At 31.4% G+C, this 27,218-nt stretch overlaps 1 protein-coding gene across 3 annotated transcripts in view; it reads right to left on the bottom strand.

Annotated features, from left to right (window-relative positions):
* Cdh18 (cadherin 18) overlaps positions 1-27,218 on the bottom strand; it is a 307,953-nt gene that overhangs the window by 107,590 nt on the left and 173,145 nt on the right. For all 3 annotated transcript variants that reach the window (XM_026393607.2, XM_026393608.2, XM_026393609.2), the window contains exon 4: positions 23,525-23,692. In XM_026393607.2, coding sequence (XP_026249392.2) covers positions 23,525-23,692 — 168 coding nt within the window. The remainder of the gene's footprint in view (positions 1-23,524; positions 23,693-27,218) is intronic.

Below are 27,218 nucleotides of genomic sequence, written 5' to 3'. Positions count from 1 at the left end.
GACTAGGACTTTCATCAAAACCATTTATGAACAATTATAAAAGTACAGTGATCATATTTTTTAAAAACTTCCTACCAATAAGTTAGAAATGTATTCATTAAAGCACTGGGTTGCAAATCCAAAAGAATAACATAAATAACAAAGTTTGGATTCAAATGCAATTTAATATAGTATTTTATCCAAGAATAAATTAACATTATTTCAGCAGTATAGAATAGAAGGATAACATTAGACTGTAGACTGATAAACATATTTCTTCAATGAAAATAATTTTTGTCTGAAAATCATTCATTAGATATGTCCTGATAGTAAAATTAAATTACATCTAATTAATATATGCAGTTTTCTTTTTTAAATTTATGTTAAGAACATTTAACATGAAATTTCGCCTAAACAAAATTTAAAGTGTGAACTACAGCATTTTTAAAGCACAATATTAAACTGCAGATCTCTAGAAGTTATAAGCCTTGATTAATAACTGCCCATTTCCCCCCTGCATTGAATGACAATCACAACACTGTTCTTTGATCAGATGAGTCTATTTTAGAAGGCTCATTTAATTATAATCATGGAATATTTGTGCTTCCTTGACTAGCTTATATCACTTCCCCTAGCACCTTTCATGTTTATTCATACTGTCACAAATTGCAGGATTTCCTGTGGTTAAAACCGGAATAATATTTCATTGTGTGTATGAATGGTATTTTTCTATTAACTCTATTCACTAGTCTGTCTATTGACTTGTATATTATTTCTACATATTGGCTTTTGTGAATAGTGCCTTAATGGACATGGGGGTGATAATATCTTTGAGAATCTATTTTAAATTCCTTTGGATAAATGCCCAAAGTTGGCGTGCTGTATCATATAATAGTTCTATTTTTGAAGAACCTCCCTCCTGTAATCTGGGTTGACAGCACCATTCTGCATTACTACCATCAGGGTATAAAGGAGTTCTAATTTCCACACATCTTCACCAGAACTTTTTTTTTTTTTTAATTTAGCCATCCTAACAAATGTGAGCTGATATCTTATTGTTGATTAGATGTGCACTTCCCTGCTGGTTGTGACCTTGAGCATCATTTTATATCCAGTTTGTCCATTTACATGTAATCTTTGAAAAAATGTTGAAGATATTTGCCCATTTTTTATTGGTTCTTTAAAGTTATACATGACAGTAGGGTCCCTTTTGATACAATTATAGAAACAAGGAATATATCTTATTCTAATTAGGACTCCAGTCTTATGGATGTATATAATGTTGAGATTCACTGACCTATATTCATATATGTACTTAAGAAATTTATGTCAGATTCGTTCCATTGTCTTTCTATGTCTATCCCCTCTCCCTTCCTCATTCCCTTTATTTCATCCACTGAACTTCTATTCCCCCCCCCACTCCACTATTGTGGATTACCTTCTATTCGCTTTTTTGTTTTTTGGGGTTTGGCTAATGTCACTTAGCATTATATCCTCTATCTATTTTCTAGTAAAAGTCAGAAAGTTATTCCTTATGACTGACTACTATTCCATTGTGTATATATGGCACATTTTCTTTATCCATTCATCTGTCAATGGGTATCTCGTTGGGCTCCATAGCTTAGCTACTGTGAACTGTCATTTGCCCATTTTTAATAGGCTTACGTGTTGCTTTACTATTGAGTTTCAGGCATACATCATGTGTTTTGGAAATAAACATCATATTTGGCATATTGGTTACAAAGACTTTTCCCATTCCTAGACTGCATTTTCATTTTTATTGTTTCCTTTTCTGAATTAAACTATTTTAATGTGATGTTGCCTCATTTACCTATTTTTATTATTACAATCTGTACTGTCATATCCATTTTTGTGTTATAATCAAGAAGTCATTAACAAAATTAATGCCAAGATTCCCCCCTGTGTTTTCTCTTAAGAGATTTACCATTTCAAATCTAAATATGACTGTTTATTTATGTATGGATATGGTAAGAGTCTGATTTTATTCTTTTGGATGCAGATGTTCATTTTTTTTCCAGCATCATTTGTGAAGAGATGGTCTTTTTCACAATTTTGTGTTTTGTTTCTCCTTGATAAAGATTAATTGGCCACATACATGGGGCTCTATTTCTGAGATCATGACTATGTTCTTTGGTCTATGTTTTCTATGTGAAAACCATACTATTTAATTAGCAGAGTTTTGCAATATATTTTGAAATCAGGAAGTGAAATATATCTAGCTTTGCTCTCCTTTTTAAAGATGTTCTGACTATTTAGGGTCTTTTGTGGTTTTGAATCGATTTTACAATTGTTGCTTTCTATTTATGTAAAAAATATAATTTTATTTTGATAGATATTTTACTGAGTCTGTAGAGAAGATATGTCATATGGACATTTTATTATAATCCACAAATAGCATCATATTTGTGGAAAGTTTTTCTACTAAGAAGGGAACAACTCAAAGATGCCCACTTTCACCTTTTCTCTTCAACATAATTACCTCCTCAATGTAACTTTAGCTAAAGCCATTAGGCAAGTAAAAGAAATAAAACACATCCAAATCAGAATAGAATTCAATGTTTGTAAATGGCATGACATTATATATAGAAAACCCAGAATACTCCACAAAATGAACAAACATCTGTTTGAAGCAAAAATTAAGTAAAATACCAGGATACAAATACAAAAAATTATTTGTATTTCTTTAAAACAATGAAGATTAGGAAAAGAATCTTATTTTCAGTATGTTAGCTTTTTATACCCATGATAAACATTCCTATGTACATATGTGAATACACCATGATGAATCTTCACATCATATATAACCATAAGACTGATATTCTAAATAAGATATGCTCCATGTTTGCATAAATATATCAAAACACACTCTACTATCATATATAGCTTAAAAAGAATAAAATAAAGAACTAGGGATAGTGGTATATATTAACTAGTGTGATTAAAAATATTCCACACAAAAAGCAATTTAAAGGATGAAAGATTTATTTTGGTTCATTGTTTCAGAGGTTATAGGCAAATATCAGTGGACTCCATTGTTTTGGGTCTGAGGTAAAGCAGAACAACATGGCAGAAGGGTGTTTCTCTCCTGGCAGCCTGGGAAACTGAGTACAAAGAAGGAGGGAGAGGCTGGGGAAAAGATATGCCCTTCAAAATAATGCCCTGTTGATTTTGATCATGCCCTCCAACCTCCCAATAATATGTTCAAATTATTAACAACCAACTGATAAGGCCAGAGTTCTCAAGATCCATTTACTTCCCAAACACTACAACTCTGACCATTGCTGCACTGGGGAACAAACTTTCAACCCATGAGTCATTTGGTACAACTACCCCCTGTCCCTGTAGTTTCTACCATCTCCTCATGATTCCATCATTTCCCATAAGTGCCATCTCTGAACATTGTTTCATTATTACTAAATCTTCAACACATGAGCCTTTGGTGGGCATTCTAAATTCTACTAAAATAAATGGTACTGAAAATTGCAAAACACAGATTAAGGAAATTTAGAGACAAACAAGTAGAAATACACATTGTGATCATGGATTCAAAGACTTATTTGCTTCTAAAGATAAAATTACATGCTTTAAAATGCAGATATTTAGATATTAAGGTTTGATTCTTGTGTGAATATGCTTACTAAACATTTAACAAATATTTTATCTCTTTTTATTTAGTATTGAAGGTACTTGGTGACAAAATTAATCTTAATGTCAAGTAACAAAAGTATATATTAGTTTTTAATTTAGCATTCCCAACAAATATATAATTTCATAAATACATGAAATACATGATCCTTTGACATTAATCATATGGTTTTATCAGACCATAGCATATTGACAAAATTACAACCCTTATTGACACAATTAACTAACAGGTAAGAACATGTGGTTCAACCTTTTATTGCATTCTGTCTTCTCCTATTTGACTGCTGCAATTAGGCAGCTTATTCAAAGAGTACATATCCACAGAACTGTTTGAACTGGGACTAAAAAGAACTTCTCACTCTTTGCCATAAAAGCTACGGTATATTGGAAGAAGTTGTTTTTCAATGACTGTTTCCAATTTTCATGTTCAATAATCAAATTTAAGGACAATCTGTTCCAAAGAATTGTCATATTGATTTACACTGTCCTTAAAAATATCAAGAGATGCCTAAAAAACACCTGTAAAATAGGTCAATATTTGTTGAAAAGATAGTATAGATATATTATTACAAAGTAAAGTAGTACAGATCTTCTGAAATTTATTGTATCAGAGAGAACAGAGTGAGATAAGTCCTTGCATGCCAAAAATTCTAAGGCCCAATGAAACCAGAATTTTACATAATTCCTTAAACCTCCCCCCAAATAGTCAGCTAGTTTATATAGAGTATTGACACTTGCAAACAAAAGAAGTCTTAGAAAACAGGAACAAATGAATGTACCACAGAATTGTTATAGTTGGTGGGATTATAAAGCAGGTTATTTTTATAAAGTTGTTTGTGAAAAGAGTTCAAATGAGTAATACAAAATTGATGGCTCAGAAAGCATTTAGGCTAAATCCTACAATATGATTCATGTACCAGGAAGAAGATTTTTTTTTTTAAGAATTGGATATATCAAATCTTCTCCATTAACTATAATCTATTATAGAAAATAAACTATATTCAGGTCAGTATTTTATACAATTTCCATAGAGTTGAACATTCATAAATTTTAAATTATGTATCCAATTTACTAAGCATCCTGTAAAGAGGCCCTCTGATTTTCTCTCCATCCTGTTATTCATGACCATGAGTAATTCCTTCCTGTTGAATGCTGGATACAGTGACTCATTTTCAATGAACTAAGTATTGTAAAATAATGGAATAGCAACTCCATCTTTGGGTACAGTAATTTTGTGACTTGTCTCATGGTTATCCTCTCTCTTACTCTACCTTGGATATCTTTCTTGGGGAAGCCTGCTGTCCTATTTTGATGTGGCTTTTTGGAGGGACCCATCTAGCGATTGACTGATGCTTGCCAAAAATCATGTTAGTAAGTTGGAAACAGAAATGAGCTCCACTTCAACCAAGGTTGGATAAGACCTCAGCAACTGCTGACGTTTACATTGGAAACTCATAAACCTGAACCAAAGCTAAACCATATGTATATTTCTGACCAAAATAAATTGTTATATAATAATTTCCATCTGTTTCAAGTGATGAAATAAGAATAATTTGCAATTCGACAGTAATCAAATTATACACAGCCCTGCTATAGTTGCAAATGATTTGATAAGTTCAGCAGACACTTTTTAATTCTTGTTATCCTCTTATCCTTTGTGTAATGTTTAAGAAAATTAAAAATGAAAATTCAAAACAAACATGATTGCATTACATCTTTATTCTTGAAAATTTCCCTTCTTATAACTCACTTTGGTATGTTTCCAAATTAAGAAAAAAACTATAATAAAATATGCATTAATAGTATGAGACTTCTATATTCATGTATCTGCTTCAGATATTATTTTTTTAAAAATTATGGCACAAATGACGTTGCAAATGATCTATTGCCATGGGCAAATTCTCAGTTCATTTTCCCAAAGAATGAGTGTTTTGAAAATATTTTAAATATTAATTTACGCATGTTTTTGGGCTGGGATTGTGGTTTAGTAGTAGAGTGCGTGCCTTGCAAGCATGAGGCACTGGATTAGATCCTCAGCAACACATGAATAAATAAATATATATATAAATATAAATTTAGACATGCTTATAAAAAATATACTGGAATGAAATAGTTTGTATGTTTTAGATTTATCATGTATTTTTCCATATTGTTTATTTTCCTCTTCATGGTAATTTGGGATATATCTAAGATAATATGTATTTTAATGTATTATTTTTTTAAATATTTTGTTAGTTGTAGATGGACACAAAATATTTATTTATTTATTTATTTATTTATTTATTTATTTATTTTGTGGTGATGAGAATCAAACCCAGTACCTCAAACATGCCACGGTGAATACTCTACCACTGAGTCACAACTGAAGCTAATATATTAATTTTAATAGTATATTTGGTTATAATAATTTGCAATAATTTATCCATTCTTATGTTACCAAATTAGATTGATTTCAATTAATATTACTTTACTTACTTTGTCATGCACATGCAATAGGATTTATCTAGACAATATTGACAAGTGAGGCCCTACCTGGACTTTCAGAACATAGTCCTTCCCTGATTCTACAATCCTATTTCTAACAGGTGAATTTCAGTTTCAATTCAAATTTTATTCACTTTATTCTCGAAAAATAGTATTTTTCAATAATTTAGGTCTCTACTTCCATCCTATAAAAAACTGTAGGAAGAGAGATTGTATCTGTGGTTCCAAATGTAATCTAAAAATGTATGACTACCAATCAAATATCCAAATCTAATATTTCCTGAGTTCCTGCTATAATATTTTAATGGTGGGCATCTAAAATATGATATCTTTTTAAAAATTAAATTGACAATAAATTAGGAAATTTAAAAATTATACCATTGAAAAAGGAAAAACAATAAGTTATTTAAAATTCATAATTAATGGAATAAAGAAAACTGAATAACCTAATTTGGATATTTAACTTTTAGACCCTGCCTATTTATGATATGAACTGGATTCAAAAACTAAAGGACAACAACAACAACAAAAAACTGAAAATAAACAAAAGAGCATATAAAGGCCCAAAGGATAATTGTCTTTAAAAAGTGTTGTGAATGAGACAAGGAAGTCTTCTTTCATAACTCCTATTTAGAAGAGTTGTTAAAATTTCCTCCAAAATAATGAGAAAATATTGGAGGAATGCAAATAGAAAAAAAGTCAAATAATCTCTATGTGAAAATAATATAATCCTGTATTTAGAAGATACCTAAAACTCCTCAGAAGCAAAGACCTCTAGAGTTGACAAATTCAGCAAAGTAGCAGGATACAAAAACAATTTACAAATACTTTTTCTAACCACCAATAATAAATTCACTGAAAAATAAAACAGGGAAACAATTCCATTAAAAATAGCCTTGAAGAAAATTAAATAAATACAATACCTGGGAACAAATGGAACTTGGATGAAACATATCTACAATGAAAACAATAGAACAGTGAAGAAAGAAGTTGAAAAAGATATTAGAAGATACAAAGACATCTCATGTTCTTGGGCAGGCAGAATGCATATTCTTAAATTAATTTTATTACTATGATCTATGTGTTCAATGTAATCCTTTCAAAATACCTATGGAATTATTCGTAGAACTTGAAGAAACAGTTCTAAGATCCACATGGAAGAACAAAAGGCCCAGGATAGCTATTCTGAGCAAAAAGAATAAAGCAAGAAGGATCACAATACCTGACCTCAAATTATACTACAGAGCTATCGTAACAAAATCAGCATGATGTTGGGATAAAAAACCGACACAAAGACTGGAATAGAAGACACAGAGACAAACCCTTATAGCTGGAATCATCTGATTCTGGATAAAGGTGCCAAAGCACATTTAGGAGAAAAGACAGATTTTAACAAATGGTTCTGGGAAAACTGAATAATATATTTGAAGAATGAAATTATATCCCTACAAATGCCCTGCATAAAAGTCAACTCAAAGTGTTCAAAGACTGGAGAATTAGACAAGAAATTTTGCAAGTTCTATCAAATAAAATATAGGGTCAACACTCCAACACACAAGTATAGATTGACTTACTTAGTGAAGTCCCTAAAACTCAAAATAAAGCCAAATAATCAGTAAATGGGATAAATTAAAAAGCTTCTCCACAACAAAGGGAACAGGAGCATGAGAAAAAGAGACCACAAAGTAGGAAGAAAAGCTTTGCCAGATACTCCTCTGACAGGGGATTTATATCCAGTTTATATACAGAATTCATAACACCAAAATTAGATAATTAAGTGAATAAATAGCTTAATGAATACATGGAAAATGAACTTGGCCAACAAAAATATGAAAATAATGTTCAACATCCTTAGCAATCATGGAAATGCAAATCAAAACTGCACTGACATTTCATCTCACCCCAGTTAGAATGGCAATCATCAATAATATAAATAATAATAAATGCTGGTGAGGAGGTGTTGAGAAAGAAATAGTTATACATTGTTCTCTTACTATGAAAATAGGTAGGGAGATTACTTTAAAAAGGAAGAATGAAGTCACACAGCTATTCTATTCCTCAATAATTTATGAAAAATAATTAAAATTAGCTATTAATTATAATAGCATATAACTTCCAATGTTCACCACAGTGCAATTGAGAATAGCAAACATAGGTTCTATAAAGAACCAGCCTAGGTCCATCAACAGAAGAATGGGTGAAGAAAATGTGATAAACACACACACACACACACACACACACACACACACAAAATGGAGTTCTAGTCAGCCATGAAATTATGTTATTTACAGGTAAGAGGATGAAACTAGGGATTCATGCACAGCGAACTAATCTAGACTTAGAAAATCAAAGGTCAAATTTCCCTCCTTATATTTAGAAGCTAGAAAGAAAAGAAGAAGAAAAAGGAATCACATGAAAATAAAATGGAAACCAGTAGAGTAGTGAAAGGATATCACTGGGGAGGAAGGAGGAGAGAGAAAAAGGAGGAAGTGAGGAATTTGACCTAATTAAAATATGTATGAATATATCACAAAGAGTGTAAATATATCACAAGCAGTTCCTATATATAATTATAGGGAACTAATTTTAATTAAAAAAAGTAGAATAAAGATCAGTGAAGGAATAACATCTGGGTAGGAAGGAGAGGAAGAAAAGGGAAAGTTATGAAGAATGAAAAAGAGCTAATGTATTCTGTGTATTTATGAATATGTCACAGTGAATCCCACCATTAGGTATAATAGTGATGCACTAAAAGTGATGCAACTCAAAAGAATAATTTCAGAAGATGTTCCTATTCTCAAAATCAAAATAGTAAATAACTGATAATCGGAAGATATTTTAGACAAAAATTTTCAAACTGACATTCTAGTGCAAGAAATCTAGTAATTTTTCCCATTTACCCATTACCCAACAATAATAGATTGTTTTCCTATCACGGTTATTGGGGAAAATTCTGCAAGGAACACAGTAATGCAAATATCTCTTTTGAGTAAATAATATCATTTTGTACAAATATATGTATATACACAGATGTACATAAAGGATATTAAGTAAATTAAGTCAGTTCCCCCCAAACAAACATTATATGATGTCCCTTGTATTTGTAATCCAATATACTCAAAATCAACAATGTTCAGATAAGAATGGTGTTTCACAGTGTCTGGGATAGTGAGGGAAATGAGGCGAAGTTGCCCAAAATTTAGAAATTCTCACTTATGGAAGAAGAATAAACAATAGAAATCTAATATATGGCACAGTGACCATAGTTGATAATAGTGTATTTTATGCTTGAAATTTATTGAGAGTAAATTTTATGTGTTCTTACCACCTGTACACACAAACAGTAACTATGTGAGAAAAAGGAAATGCTAACTAAATTGATTGTTGTGATCATTTCACAAATTATATGTATACAAAATCATTAAGTTGTAAATTTTTCACATGTACAGTTCTACTTGCCAAAATTTTCCTTAAAATTCTGAAAAATAATTATAAGTTTGATAAAGAGAATAAATGGGAAAATCAGAGCAATAATATTGAACAGAGATGAACTAAAAAATATGTATGTGTTTCATAAAAGAGGTCACCAGAATATAAATATTAAATTTATTAACAAATAATTTGTAAGAAACCCACCTCTATGAGATTAATGCTATCATCATACTATAAGACAGTGAATTTTTACGAAGTCTAGTTTAATTGAGTGTTTAAATATTTTATTATTGTTGGTGATGAAGATAAATATAGTTTGTACATTGACCTTTGCATTCCTCAAAATAGTAACTTCATGTGTGTCACACTTTAATCTTAATATCCCTATGGTTAGTGGGTGTTTAAAAGTTATTTTTAAATTACAAACATATCAGGATGAACATTAACTCTAAGAAAAGTACAAACTCTAAAAAGGAAATTTAGTGCCAATCATGAACAAAAAAACTGCATAACATTACCTTCAAAAATTCTGACAATTGATGGCTGGAGAGTGTAGCTCAGCAGTAGAGCACAACCTCAGCATGTTTGAGGTTTGAAGCCCAATACCCAGAACCAAGAAAAGTAGAAAAAAAAAATCTGGCAATTGGAGCCAAGCATTCCATAAATAAGTAGCCATCTTTAAAACAATAACACATGATCTTTGTTCTTCTTTAATTTTGCAAGAATTTACATTTTTTTAGATATGAATAGTTGGGTGAATTTTGAAGAATATTGTTGAAAGTGCATTTAGCAATCTTTGACTAATGGTGCACAGTGTTGGCATTAATACCTGTGATGAAGTTCAATAATATAAAATGATCAATGCATTATTTCAAAAATAAATATATTTAAATAAGTTTCACAAGAATCATAGTTCATAGATCCTGTGTTGTACAATCTTCAGCACATCCACAGTATTTTTACTTTCTGCTCTTTTGGAAGAAAATAAACCAAAGAATAAAATACATTTTTGTCATGAATAGTTTTGAAGTGTAGCCTCATCAACATTTTCACTGTTGCCAAAATTACCTTAGACTACTGTTATCCAGTTTTCAAGAGAGTTAACACAAATAAAACAAAGAGATGGCAATTTCAGTAAGCACATACATACATTCTGATACCTACTCAAACACACTAGACACATATATCTATATATATTTCCATTTTAGGACAGAATGTCATCTTCCTGAAATTCATGTATTGACACTCTCATCCTAATCACTTCACAGTGTGACTATATTTAGAGACAGGTCTTTAAAGAGTTATTAAATTTAAATAAGGTCATTAGGATATTCCTTAATGTAATATGACTCCTGTCCATATGAGAAGAAGAAATTAGTTCATAGAGACATCAAAAGTCAAAACCTTGTTTGGACATAAAAAGTAGGTGACCATTTGCAAGCCACAGAGAAAGGGTGTCAGGAGAAAAGAAGCCTATGAACACCTTGATTTTGCACTTGTAGCCTCCAGACTGTGAGAAAATTAATTTTTATTGCCTAAATACCCAACTTTGGGTATTTAACAAATTAGTGCAGAGTTTAAGTGTGCATATTTTAGTATTGAATCAGTAAGTATAACACATACATGTGTAGTTACATAATTGTACAAATATAAACAAACATATAACTATGTAATTATGCCAATTGTTTATTAGATTGAGGATATATATATATATATAAATTCTCAACTCGTTTTATATCTGGATATATAAAAATAAAGAGAAATGTGAAATAGAAGACTTAATTCTGTGTTCAAAATAAGGGGAGACACATGTTCACTTCTTAGAACATTACTTGAAAAAATTTGTAACTGTAAGACATTTTTGTTTCTTTTTGAAATGCATTAAACTCATTTTGAAAGCTAAATGAGCCTCTTGTCAGCTTTACAGTCAAGGAGATATCTTTTTCAGGGATCTGAGAGTCACTTCTTTAAAATGCAATGGGATTGAGCTGGGGGTGGGAGGAAGGACAGGAGAAGAAAGGAATGGTGGAATAAAATTGACTAAAGTATCCTATGTGAATATATGACTAAACCACAGGGAATTTCACTTTTATGCATATCTATAAAGCACTAATAAAAAAAATCTATAAGTAAATAAAGACCTATACAGTAGGGAAAAAGGAACGGAGAGAGGGAACAGGAAAGCCTGGGGATTGAAGTAGAGCAAATTATATTCCTTGCTTGTATGATTATATCAAAATTAATACCAATATTATGTGTGAGTATAATATACAAATTAAAAAATGCAATGAATAAGAAAGATAGTGTCACCAGGCCTATTAACTGACAGCATTGTTACCACATTACCAATGATATTTAAGATGAAGTATTTATTGTACGTTAGTGGTACTACCATGTCCTCTCACTGAGGAGTGACTCTTGATTATCTTGTCAACATGTAAGTAATAAGTTGCACCTGCTTGGTTACATAAAAAAAGTGATATTTCTTCTTGTCATTGCCATCTATTATTGTGCTGTTTGTGATAAGAATCATATTTTAGTTTAATGTTTATTCAGTAAAATTGTTTTCTTTATCTTCACTACTTTCTTAGGCTTTGGGAGGGCTCATATTTTCCCAGTAAGTTCTAAATTATAATTACACATTTTCAGGAATATATATAATATAGCTATTATTTCATGGCACCATAAGTCATTAATTTTTTTAAAAAATATTTTTATTATTTTTAAGAAATTCTTTTTTTAGGATTGCAAATCTGGGCACTGCTGTTGCCCTTCCTTCAATCCACCTCATACCACTTCTCATCCATGATACTCTGTGGTTTTGCTCAGAATGACCACAACATGCCTAACTGCAGCATAGAGTCCCTGGAAGCAGTACCCTACCAATCTCATCATTAAATTAACAAAACATGGTACTGTACAAGTAGATGTTTATCAAAATACTAATCACATTACCTTCTGAGAAAATAACCCAAGGCCAAAGCAGGAATAGGTAAATATCTGATAAACCACTAGTTTCTTCAATTCCTTTGCAAATTATCTTGGGTTATCTTGTTAGGGATTAGAGAGTAATATGTACAATGGCAGATCCAAAAAACTAAAAATATATATTTTTTTATAGAGCTAATTATGGGAAAATCATGTATTATGAGTTAGATTGAACACCACAAAAGAATAGAAAGGTTGTGATTTTAAAACCTTTACTATTATGTTTTTCCCTCCAACATCTTGAATGCTGTCATCAATTCTAAGTACACATCCTAACCTGAAGAGGAATTTTTTTTCTTTTTTTAAATTTTTTAAAATTTGTTTTAATTAGTTATACATGATAGTAGAATGCACTTATAAACTTTGATATATTATACATAGATGGGATATAATTTCTCATTTTTCTGAGTATACATATTATAGAATCATATTGGTAATACAGTCACATACATACATAAAGTAATAATGTCTAGATAGTAATCTTTCTCTTTTTTTTAAAGAGAGAGTGAGAGAGGAGAGAGAGAGAGAGAGAGAGAGAGAGAGAATTTTTTTTAAATATTTATTTATTTTTTTTAGTTCTCGGCAGACACAACATCTTTGTTGGTATGTGGTGCTGAGGATCGAACCCGGGCCGAACGCATGCCAGGCGAGCGCGCTACCGCTTGAGCCACATCCCCAGCCCCAGTAATCTTTCTTATCCCTACATTCCCTGCCTTCCCCTCCTTTCACTCCCTCTACCTAATATAAGGTAACACTATTCTTTCTTTTTTTGCCTTTATACATGTACTTTTTTTTGCATTACAATTCTTAATACACATATTTACTACAATATTTGTATCTCTGTTTGTATATAACGTATGTTGACACCCAATTCAAGTCTTTATACATGTACTTTGTAAAATGATGTCCATCACATTCCACCATCCTTGCTAATCCACTGCCCGCTCCCTTTCCCTCCAACCCTTCTGCCCCATCTAGAATTCATCTATTCCTCCCATGCTCTCCAGCCCTACCTCACTATGAATCAACCTCCTTATATCAGAGAAAACATTCTGCATTTGTTTTTTTGAGATTGGCTGACTTCACTTGGCATTATCTTTTCCAATGCCATCCATTTACCTGCAAATGGCATGGCTTTGTTCTTTTTTAATGCTGAGTAAAATTCCATTGTGTATATATGCCACATTTTTTTTTATCAGAATCTCCACAAGATCTCACCTTGATGGAATACAACATTAAAGAGGAATTTTGAACCAAGGGTTTTTGAATTTTGCTGGGTCTTCCCCTGAAGTTAGTGTATCCAAAATAGAAATGAAGGCTACAAAAAGGAGCAATGCTATCCTTTGAGGCAAATATAACTTGGTAATATTTATTCTATAGTTTCAAGTGTCATCTATAAGCCTACAACTCCCAAATTAATAACAGTTACTATTTCTTGAATTCTCATTGCAATTTTGAAATGAATTTTGATAACCAAAAACTCAATATCTGTTTATAAAACTAAGTTGAAAACAATTTGAAAACTTTAAAATGCAAACCAAAAAATAAAGACTAAATAAAATGATTAAATTTTATAATAAACATCAGTGGTATTAAACTGAGTGAACTAGGGGCTGGGGATGTGGCTCAAGTGGTAGCACACTTGTTTGGCATGCACGGGGCACTGTGTTAGATCCTCAGCACCACATAAACATAAAAAAAATGAAGATGTTGTGTCCACTGAAAACTAAAATAAATAAATAAATAAATAAATAAATATTTAAAAATTCTCTCTCTCTCTCTCTCTCTCTCTCTCTCTCTCTAACAAAAAGAAAAAAAAACTAAACTGAGTGAACCAAATGTGAAGAATTTTTTTAACTTTTTTTAAAAAAATTCTTGCTATTCACTGAAATAATCATATTAAAAATCTTATCAACAACAACAGAGGAAAATAACAGGAAATTAAGAAATCAAAAAGGGATTACATTTTAAACATTCAAATTAGAAATAAAAGTTAAATTTCCTGTCTTCAGTTCCACAAACTTAATTTAGGCTCACAAAACTACTGGAATAATGTTTAATACTAAAAATCACTCAAGTTGGCTGGAGCCAATGAAATCATGGGAATGAGGAGATTTGCAGTAAAATCTAACAAGTGAAGTCACATCAAAAGAATTAATGACACTGCAGTCTTTAAAATTTGTTCAAGAGCTTAGAGTTACTAATATTTCCAAATTAAAAAAAAAATTGAACTTAAAGTGGGAGCTTATTTATGACTATTCACTTATATGTGACTACTAATGCAAAATTGGAAAATATAAGGGAAATTCATAGTGTAATAACTAAAAGAATATTTTGAAACAGATTTTATAAAAATGCTTAATGTTAATTTTTGTAACTATACTAGCAGTATATTTAGCATTCTGTCATTGAATATACCTGAGCATTAAAATATAATTTACAAGTGTGTGCATCTGTGTGTCTGTGCATGTACAGGAGATACGCTATTCAGATGTATTATATATTATAGGCATTATATATTGCATTATTAAATATAATATACATATGATATACAAATATATGATAGCTATAATATATTTGCACACCTTAAGATTTTATAATGAAAAAAAATGATCATAGACCTATTTGATACAATGAAGAAGTTGATGTCAAGAATATTTTATGAACACATAAGGCCTCTTGATAAATCTCAAGTCATTTAATGTACAATTTCAAAATCCAGGAATACACTATTCAAGTTATTTTTTAAGGAAACAACCCCCAATGCTTTTCATAAAGATCTAGTTTTAGAAAATTAAAATATTTGATAATTATGCTTCCCAAGTACACTCACACTGAATAAAATTTCTTGTGTATACAAGCTAGAACAGAAGAATTTCCATTGTTGCTTTAACAGTCATCAACCATGTAGGTATGTCCTGTCTGATCTATAGCAGTGAAGAGCTACTGAAGAACTCTGAGCTCTGTGGCAAAGGAATAGCAATGTCCATCATATCCTCTGTGTTGAGAATCAAGGAGACAGGGCCTACAGAAATCCAAGCACAGTTAGCCACAGCAGATATTCCTACTTGAGGAGGTGGATTTATTGAAAAGAAGGGGTCTCTTAGAGTTCTGCAGAAAGTGCCAACTTCTGGTCTCTTGAACTAATGTCTATACCTTTATCCAGATATTTTATAAAATACTGAGATCCATATTTTGGATACTAAATGATGTCTTTCCTCAACACTCTTACTTAAGTGTCTTTTTCATGTCAGGCACTTGATTGTTTTTACAGTAAAATATTAATAATTATTTATGCACCTGATTTTTTTTCTATTATTTTCCTTAAGAGAACAAAAAGAAAATTATCAGGAAGATTATTTCACTCTTGTTAATTATTATTTTCATTAAAAAAAATAGAAATGCATGAAGAGAGAAAACTACAACAGAAAATGTCTACAACAGAACTTGTAGTATTTTTAGTTAATGTATTAAATTATTAATAAGATTTTTTTTTGATCAGGAAAAAAACACACTATAAACACTTTTGATTTAAATGCATAATAAAGATGCAACTCACAAAATGGCAGATTTGGAATCTCCAGAGGCTCATTTCCACATAGAAACAGCAGAAGACAACTTGAAATCTGATAAACTCAACCTATAAACAAAAGTCTACTGTACCTAAGTAAATGTTCAATTAAGAAAAGTCCATTCAAAGTGGTAAGCATTTGTGGTGCTTCTACTTGCTCTTATACCATCCCTTCAAAGAGCTGAGAGATCTGGGTCTGCAAGAGGTGAGACCATTGTTTCATATTTGGTCCATAAAATTAGACCAAGATATACCCCATGCTTTTACAAATATACCAAAATGAATTCTACTGTCATATATAATTAAAAAGAACAAATAAAAATGAAAATAAATTTAAAAAGCAAAGTATCAAAAAAGTTGAAATTATTTTAGATTGAGAGAAAAAGAAAGAAGATTCAAACTACTCCAATCAAAAAGAAATTTGGGACATTACTACTGATGTTACAGAAAGGAAAAGATTTTCATGAGTACCATGAACCACTATATTCCAAAAAATTCTATAATCTATGAAAAAAATTCTCAAAAAAGTTGACCTATCAAAACTAAATTATGAAGAAATAAAATCCTTATATTATTGGTGAGGTGATTTGTAAGTTATCCAAAACCTCCCCCAAAAAATGTATCCCTAGAAGAGATGAATTATCTGGCATATCTGCCACACATTTAAAAGGGAAATTATGACAGTGACAAAATATTCCAAAGAAATTGTAACTAGGATACTGCTACCTAATTTATCCCATGGAGCCAGCATTCTCCTGAAATCAAACTCAAAGTCATCATAGGCATTTTTTGGAGAGAGCAGGCTCAATTCCAGGCCACCATAACCATAACGTAGTACTATCTCATTAATGCAAGTCACAAATTCTTTGGTGTCTCTATGCTTTGTAAATTGGCTTTACGGTATGTTATAGACTATTGAGTATGCAATTATGACTAAAAGCAATGTATATACCTTAATTAAAACTACTTTAATGCCAGCAATCTTAGTAATGATGTGAGGCTTCAGGGAATCTTAGGATTTTCCTGATGGAAGGACTCAGCTTGATCCTTACTGATCAGATGCACATGTTGCTGCAGGTTACAGTGAAAGTGGTATTTTCTTTAACTAAGAGAGTAGTGAAGTTTCCTGCATCTACTATATCTCCCTATCAGAAAAGATTTCTCTGTAGTATGTGATATTGTTTTATACATTTTACCCATATTATAACTTTCCTGGAAATTGAAACCCATACTCTCAACTCTGTTTTTGCTTTATCAAGTAAGTTTTTATATATCCTAAATCCCATAATGTTATTTCAACAATAGTCACAGCATTATTTACCAGGATTCAACTCCATTTCAAGAAGCTTCTCCCTCTGCCTCATACTAAAAAGCAGCTTCTTCTCTATTAAAATTTTATCATGAGATTGCAATAGTTCAGTCACATATACAGGTTATACTTCAAATCTATTCCTCTTGTTAACACTACTATAGCATTAACTGCTTTCTCACTAAAGTCTTTAAACCCCTGAAAGTTATCACTGAGGGTTAGAATCAGTTTCTTCCAAACTCCTGATAGTGCTGGTATTTTGATCAATTCCCATGAAGAATCAATATTGTGATTCTACGATTGTGGTTCTAGGGATTGAGCCCAGGGCCTCATGTGTGCTAGGCAAACATTGAAACACTGAGCCACATTTCAACCCTATCAATATTCTTAATGGCATTTAGAATGTTGAATTCTTTCCAGAAAGTTTTCAATCTACCTTGCAGAGATTAAACATAGAGATCACTATTGATGATAGCTATAGATTTAGAAATTACAATTTCTCTAATAATTAGACTTAAAAATAAAAACTCCTCCTTGATTCGTAGGCAACAGAATAGATTTATTTTTAGGAGACATAAAGATAATAGTAATCCCACTGTACTTCTCCATAAGAGCACTTATATGATCAGGTACATTGTCAATGAGACTTCGGATGCAATTTACTTTTTCTGAGTATAGTCCTCAATGGTGGGCCTAAATATTCAATAAATTATGTTGTAAACACACGTAATGTCATCCACATCCCATTGTTCTATTTATGGAGCACAGGTAGAGTAGTATGATTCTAAAGGCATCTAGAATTTCTTGAATGGCAAATTAGCATTGACTTTCCCTTAACACCATTGGCTACTTTAGTCTCTGAAAAGGGGAACAATTGGTCTTTGAAGCTTTGAAGCCAGGATTGACTTCTCTTCTCTATCTGTGTGAATCCTAGATGAAATCATCTTTCAGTACAAGCCAGTTTCATCTACACTAAAAATGTGCTATTTAGAGCAATCACTGCCATCAACTACCTTAGCTAATAACTTGGCAACTTCTTATTACACTTGATGCTTTGTCTTGCTCTTTTGTGTTATAAAGACAACTTGTTTCTTCAAACCTTACAAACCAGTCTCTCCTAGTTCTGGAGAGCTTTGTCTCTTAGCCTTCAAAGAACTGAAGAGAATTAGGGCCTTACTTTGGAGTAGGCTTTGGCTTTTGGCAGTGTGGCTGGTTTGATCCCCTATTCTAACCAGAAAAAAAAAGTTTCTTATTATCAGCAAAAATCCTATTTGCCTATCATTTATGTGTTTGCTGGAGTAGCAGCACTTAGATTCCCTTCAAGAAATTTGTTTTTTGCCTTCACAAATTGACTGATGCAAGAAGCCTGGTTTTCTTCTTATCTTGGCTTTGAATGTTTCTCACTAAGCTTACTAATTTCCACTTTTTAAATTAAAGTGAAAGACATGTGACTCTTTCCTTTACTGGAACACTTATGGGGGTTATAGTGTTATAGACTGTCCTAAGTTCAATATTGTTGCGTCTCTGAGAAATGGGAAGCCCAAGGAAAGGGATAGGGATGAAGGAATGGCTGGTCAGCCACAGTCAGAACATATTCAAAAAACTTATGCATTATGTGAGATTGGTTGCAATGTGTCACTCCAAATCAATTATCATAGTAACTCTGAAGTTCACTTGTCACAGATCACTATTAGAGAGTGACAAAATGACAAAATTTGAAATATTATGGGAATTACCACAATGTATCACAGAGACATGAAGTGAGTATATACTTTTGGTGAAACATTGTTATCACAAACCTCAGTTTGTTAAAAAAAAAAAAGTTAGCAACTACAAATCACAACCAAGAAAAGCACAATAACTTATGAACTTATACCTACATGAGAAAAGACAAATAAGTACCTATATTCTTTAAGAATATTAAGACAAAAATTCCTTTACTGTATGCATTTGTACCTATTGATAGATATATAGATGTATGTATATGTGTGTACATACAAATATAGAAAACCACAATATAAAAACAAAATGCAGACATGAAAGTTTAATGTTTGAAACTTTCTTCAGAACTGGAAAAATTAATAAGAGATGCCACAAATGCAGGGAATTAAAAATGTTTTAAATTTTTTATGTAAATACAGAAAAATCTGATCCCCCAAAGTGAGTAACATAATTGCTAAACCATAACTACCTTCAAAATGTTAGTTTTGCTTGACTTTTCAATATGAAGGTTAGAATTTTTGACTTATCAAGTAAGGCAAGGCACACTGTTGTGCTTCAGGCATCAAATTATATGTACTATACTAATAAAGTCTTTTCATCATATTTTGAATATGTGTGAAACTTTCATATTGCTAACTCCTACCTCATTAGTGAATTTTTTTTAATATCTTCAAACAGAGCTAGAATTATAGCATCATAGACATACAGATCTCATTATTTCATATTTTTGTTTCTGAATATGCCATAATTTTATTCACCATATGTGATCTTTTGCACATGATTCCTTAGACTGCATCATAAAATAGTAATGATTAACTGAAGTAAACTTAAGAAAGGAAGACTTGGTGGGGATAATAAAAGGGAATTTGGCTCACTGAAGCTTGTCCCATTTAATATACCTTTTCCTCCCAGGACAGTATTGACTCTAATTGCTTTTTTAAAGACATTGTATCTTTACTTCAGTAACTTTGCCAGATGAGTACATGGAATATTTCCTAAGTAGATCTGATCTCCAGCCTACAAAAGCTGTGATTAATGTGATCATTACATTTATTCAACTCATTTAACATTTGCATATATGAAGAGTATTTACTTGGGAAAAGAGACAATATAAATATTTCTTAGGGAAAATTGACATTATAAGTGGTTAGAAACAAAGACTTAACTGGTTTGTCTTTGTTGATGAGATTAAGCAGAAAGATTTTTAAATATCTGTTTTAAATTTTTTTATGTAAATATAGCTTTACGCTCAGATGCTACTTTGAAAAAAGAAGAAAAAACACACATATAATCTGGAATTTCTTTTTAATCGAAGGAACCTATGTTGAGTACTAATTATGGATCATCAAGAACACCCTGAAATTAGAAAAAAAGGATCTGTGGGAGGGTGAAGTAAACAGAATAAAATTATTTTATGTGCATTTTTAATACATCATATTGGATACTGCTATTATGTATAACTAACATCTTCATAAACAAAAAGTAAAATTCAAAGAAAGAATAAAGAAGTTAGGCTCTACAGAGCTAAGATGTTTCTAATACATAAATACTATATAGTATAAAGATGGCTACTTGAATACCACACAGGGTAATTCTCCTGTATTAGTTCCTTGGAATATATTTAAAATGGCATAACTTAACATATTCTGTTCCTATGTGTCAGCATGCACAAAGCTGATTTTCCTCTAGGAATGATAATTTTCTTGAAAATATTGGTAAGGTAATTCAATTATAAAAAAATATTTTCTCACTTTTTATTGCAAAAGTCATTTGTAAATTACTGGAAGAAAGAATGAAAACTTATAAAATTCAATCAGAAGTCAGTCCTGTTTTATTAAAAAAATCCTGTGAAGAATTACAAAATGATTTATAAATACTAACTGCTAACACTCAAATTATTTACAAAAATATATGCTTATAACCATAAACATAGATATCCATGTAAAATAACCAATAAAGGAAAATAGAATGTATAACTTTGTCATAGAATATAACCAATAGATTTTTAAAATCACAAATGATTTGCATACTCTGGTAAATTCCTAGGTACATAATCCAAAATTATTTCAAAATGTCCAACTTCAAAATAAAAAATCACTTAATATTTATTTTTCTGAAAGAATATATTCTGTAGTCATATTTGCCTTCTTAGTTTAATAAATATGTAATAAAGATAAGCTATCATTTTATTACTAAATTTCATGACATAAGATAAAAATGTGTCTTTAATGAAGGCTGAATAAAATATATTTGTAATATTTCCCATTCTCTGTTTTCTAGTTGATTTGAGAATTTCTGATTTACTTCAGCTGTTACCCTTTATTATCCTATCAATTGCCACATAGAATGTAAATTGGTAGATTAGAAATCTAATTAGCTTAATCTGAACTTCAGATTCCATGATATTTTCAGTACACATATTGTAATAATCAAATAAGAACATTTAGCATATCTATCATCCTAAACATTTATCATTAATATGTGTTGAGTACATTCAAATCTCTATTTTCTAGCTATTTTGAAATATTAAATGTGATATTATTGCTGAGTGCAGTGGCTCAGGAGGCTGAGACAGGAGGATCATGAGTTCAAAGCCAGCCTCAGCAATTTAGCAAGACCCTAAGCAAATCAGCCAGACCCTATCTCTAAATAAAACACAAAATAGGAATAGAGATGTGGCTCAGTGGTTGAGTCCCCCTGATTTTAATCCCCAGTACGGCTCCGCCCCAAAAGTGATATTATTAACCCTAGATACCTACTAGGCAATAGAATACTAGAATTCATTGGTTGATGAATATAAAATTAAAATTAAGTAGGAGAATTAACTTCTGGAATCCTAAGTTTAAAAAAGTCTTCCAATTTTAATTGTCATATCATATGAAATAATGGCCCTTGTCTCAGTAATATATATGTATATGTGTGTGTATGTGTGTGCACATGTGCTTCCATTATGTAAATTAAGTGATAAAATAGATAAAAATGTACACTGTAATTTTTAAAACGTTTTGCAATTTAATTATATCTAACGTTAAATGTAATGTAGACCCTTCTATGATCTACGAGTTTCTTTTGCACATACTTCATAGAGCAAAGGCCACAAGTGAACCTATTCACATACTCTTATCTCCAGCACCAATATTTTTAAGTGATTTTCATGTAACTATAAACTTGGCTGTCTTTTTAATAATAAAATTTTGATGGGGTATTTAAATTCAACTAATTCACTCATTCATTTAACAGTCATTGATCTAGTTCTGGTCACTGGCTTGAACAAGTAGTGTTACAAAAACAAATCAAAACTCTTTCATACTTAGAGACCCTCATAGTGTAGAGGACACAGGGATTTAGAACAGATAAACATGCATGCAAAAGTGCCATGTCAAGAGGAAATCAAAAGAAGCTACTCATCTGCAACAGATATTACAGAGAAACTTAGCAAGAATTTTAAACAGTATGAGCACAGGATGATCCCAGTCAAAATAAGTTTGTGCAAAGCATTGTTATGCTTTAGGAATACACAATATTTCATTGTAGTTAGGCCTGGATATACTGAGAACAACATTAAGAAGGAACCTTAGGAAAGGAATCTCATACTGACTTGTGAGGAGCCTTTGCTGGAATACCAGCATAACTACTCAATTACAGGTTTTAAACATCATTTGGTAAGATGGACATCTATAGCAAACCCCAATTGGATTTTATATTAATTAAGGATCATTCTATGAGTGGTTATTCACAGTACTACCATATTAAAAATACTCCAATATAATATAATTATATCCTCTATTTTCTGAAGATGAATGAACACCACCTCCTTCCAAAGTCACAGAATAAATACTTGCCTTGTTTCCCTGAATTGCCTTTTGGATCATGATCTGTTTTCAAGATGGATATTCTATTCTGAAGTCACATGTGATTAAATTATTTGTAATGGTCTTTTATGTGATACCAGTGTATGTGTACATGTATCCATAAAGCATTCATTCATACCATAAATGTATCTATATCTGTATAAACACATTCAAAAATTACGATAACAAAATGCATTGTAAACATCTTCATGAAAGTTGTAATAATGCATAACTATTTTGGCAAATGTAGGATACTGTAACTTAGCACCACTTGGCTGTTTTGAATTATTAACTTGTATGCTAGCAGAAATTCACATTTTTCATCTCTTATCCATTATATAGCAGGTTCAGGATTGAGAAATTTCTATAGTCTCGACAAGAGATAACACCATAGGAAAATCAAGAGCTATAAAAGCAAAATATCCCCACAGAAGACAACAAAGCACTATATATTCAGGGATTTCATTTTGTTTCACATAAATGCATAGTAAAATATTCAAATTCTAGGAAAAAGGTACATACTCTGTGGAAACCGTGGTGGGTTGTCATTGACATCTGTCAAGGTGATGTTGACTGTTGTAGATCCAGAAAGCCCTCCGACTTGTCCAGCCATGTCTTTGGCTTGAATGACCACTGAGTAGTGTTCTCTGGCTTCTCTGTCCATATTATGTAAGGCTGTTCTAATAACTCCTGTAATACATACATTTTAAACAATAATCAGTGTGTGTTTTACATAAATGAAAGACTACTCAGATATATTTTTTATGTTTTAAGAAATGTTTTCTTTTGTTAGACATAATATTTTTTTACATAATTATAAAGCACAGGATCACTTTGCTCTAATTCAGTCCCCATTATTCCCCTTTTCCCCCTCTTCTCCCTCCCTCTGTTCCCTTTCCTCTACTGATTTAAGAAATGGCTTTTTAAATAGCATATTTTTAAAAGAAATCCACACTTCTGCAATTTAACAATGCACTAAAACTGATTTATGGAGTCATTTTTCTGCAACCACGTATCCCTAACCTTTTTTCTTGTGACTAATTAAGATATCCATCAGTCCACATTTCCTGGCGTTGATGGCCCCTTGAGGTCAGTCCTCTGCCCTGATTCCTTCTGCTAGTGGGCTAAGCATTTCACAATTGTTCCTCTCAGAAGTCTCAGTTAAGAGGTATTATTGATTTAAGCAGTGGTTAATTTTCTCCCTTACTGAACAATTTACATGGCTTGCTCATAGGGTCATCAAAGTTTGATGAAGGAAAACATTGCAGGAGTGCAGACATTTGAACAAAGAAGCATTTTAAGTTACATCAAGAAAAAAATGTTTCCCAAAAAAACATATTTATCAAGAATAAGATATGTATTTTAGCCAAATGAAGTTACGATAATTGAGTTTAGAAATAAAGCAAAAGTCACATTTTTAATTTTATATTGTTAGGGAGACATTTAATGCACTTCTTCATGATGGATTCTTGGATTGAATGAAGGCATGAAAAATATATATCCATTTTTTATAATGTTTATATATATAAACCCCTTTTGCATCCCCCAGAAATCAATAGCCCTTTCAGTAGTCTTAAATTTAAAAACCAAAACCACATTTTACAGAAGACCAAGTTAACCGAGAGCCTATTATTTAAAATTTTTTTTAAAAATCACCTAGATGATATATATTATAAATATGTATATTTATATCTATACAAAAAGAACTTCTCTTGAACTCACATTTAGTTAGTTATTGCTACAATTTGTTGGAAGTTGCCAATTGAAACTTCTAACTGTAAAGTTTACCAAACATTTGTACATACAATTTCTTGAAATGTCAGAGAAAATGGAGTTGTATATTCAGAAAAAAAAAAAAGTCCTTAAGATTGGAAAAGATCAATCACTTTATAAAAATACTCCCCTTTTAACTGGTGCATTGTAATTATTCTTCTCTATTCCACTTTCCATTCGGTTTTTAGAAGAGCCTGTCCTTTAATTAAATTTATTTTTTTCTAGTTGGGCATGGTGGTGCACCTTTATTCCCAGCAACTCAGGAAGCTGAGATTGGAGAATTACAAGTTCACAGCCAGCCTCAGCAAATTAAGGAGGCCCTAAGCATCTTAGGGAGTCCATGTCTCAAAATAAAATATATAACAAAGGACTTAGGATGGGGATGTGGCACAGTGGTTAAGACCCCCTGGGTTCAAATCATGGTACCAAAACCAAAACAGATTTATTTTTTCTTTCTAGCTTCCACATACAAGAGAAAACATATAGGACAGTAAACCACATCTATTTTGTTGTTGTTGTTCTTCTTCTTATTATTATTATTATTCTTTTTTCTGAATGAATTTTCTGTGTAATAACTTTGAGAGGAGAGCCTCTGGCATGAAAAATGATTCCAGGACTTTCAAACCTTGTGAACATGTTACTGAGAAAGTATAGGAAAACCCCCTGAAGCTAAATAGAAAAGAAAATTATTCTTATCACAATAAATTTTAATAATATGATAATAAATGATTCATCCAATTCATGCATATGAAAAAGCCTCAAGCCTCTTTATTAAAAAGAACAATGTTTTATCACATATGATAATTGCATAAGTTAGTCACTGAATTGATTCAGGAATAAATTAGCAAAGGATTTTTGGAAATTTCTTAGAGAAAGGATATATATTTTTTAGTATTTGAGAAAAAATAAAGATGACTTTTTGGAGAAGAATAAATTATAAATGGAAATTTCCTCAGATGGGAAGGAGTGTGAGGATATTGTCAAGGATGATCTTCTACTGCATAATTAGTAAAATGAGGTTTTCAAGCTCTATATATCTAAAGATAAAACCAATCACCCATCCTTGCAGAGTAACTTTATAGATATCACTTTAATGTGTAATTTGGATATTGGTCATTTAAGAGGACCAGAAAAGGAGAACCAGGGGGATGGCTGTTGTATCCTATGAACCTTCATGATTTCAATAGGGTGCTTTTATTTTTTATAGGGCAGACACTTACTTGTCAGTGTAAAGGAAAGGAAATAAGCTGACAAATGCTTTGCAGTAGCCACTATGTTTGGATCATCAAAATCCACATTGACCTGGAGGATGGCCTTGTTGCATGAGCTTAGCCAGGACCCCCTAGAGTCCTGTTGGTAACTGGGAGTGCCACAGTCAGCTTTCCATAGAAACACAGTCCAGGCCAGGCTATTCTCATCTAACCTGAAGCCCAGGTACATGAAAGCAGATGGCCTGGAGTATAAACGGTGCACAGTCATTTTTTTTTAAATAGACTTTTAGTTTGACTCACAGCAAAATTGAAAAGTACAGAGACTCCCATTTTCTCCCTCCCCTTTACACACACAGCCTTGAACACTATAGATATCCTCCCCCAGGTTGGTACCTTTGTTACAACAGATGGAGTTACTTCAGCACATCATTATCACTTGAAGTTGGATTGCACATTTAGTCTCATTTTTGGTGTTGTGAATTCTATGAGTTCTAATAATAAAAACACCCGTGTCCACATTAGATTATCACATAGAATAGTTAAAATACTCTGTAAATTGTCTTTCTCAACTTATTCATTCCTTATTTCCACCAATCTCTAGAAAAAAATATTTTTTATAGTCTTGACAGTTTTGCCTTTTCCAGAATGATATATAATTGAAATATTCAGGAGTTATTCATTCAGATGTCTTATTTGATTTAAAAATATTCACTTAAACTTCTCCCTATCATTTTATAGCTTGATAGTTCAGATCATTCTTTTTAGTGGTGACTAATATCCCATACATGGATGCACTACCAGTTATGTATATATTGATTTACTGAAGAATATGTTGATTGCTGCTATATTTCAGAATTATAATTAAAATTGTATTAAAATTCCATGCAGAGATTTTTGTGTGAATATCGGGTTTCAACTCATTTCAGTATATGCAAGGATGTGAATGTCAAATAACATGGTATGAGTAGAGTTAGTTTTGTAAGAAACTCTCAAACTGTCTTCTACTGTGGTTGTATAATTTTCTTTAGCACCAATGTTGACTATCTTGTTGCTCAATAACCTAGCCAGCACGTATTGTTTTAAGGGCTCTTGATTTCAATTAATTAAATAGGTGCATAGTGGTGTCTGATTAATTAAAGTATTGACTTTCATCTCCCTAATAATATATGATGTTGAATATCTTTTCATATATTAATTCGCCATCTACATACTTTCTTTCATAAAGTGTCTGG

This window comes from Urocitellus parryii, chromosome 1 (genome assembly GCF_045843805.1).
Source record: "Urocitellus parryii isolate mUroPar1 chromosome 1, mUroPar1.hap1, whole genome shotgun sequence".
Lineage (NCBI taxonomy): Eukaryota > Metazoa > Chordata > Mammalia > Rodentia > Sciuridae > Urocitellus > Urocitellus parryii.
The sequence above is the reverse complement of the archived record's forward strand: the minus strand, read 5'-3'. Positions and strand labels throughout refer to the sequence as shown.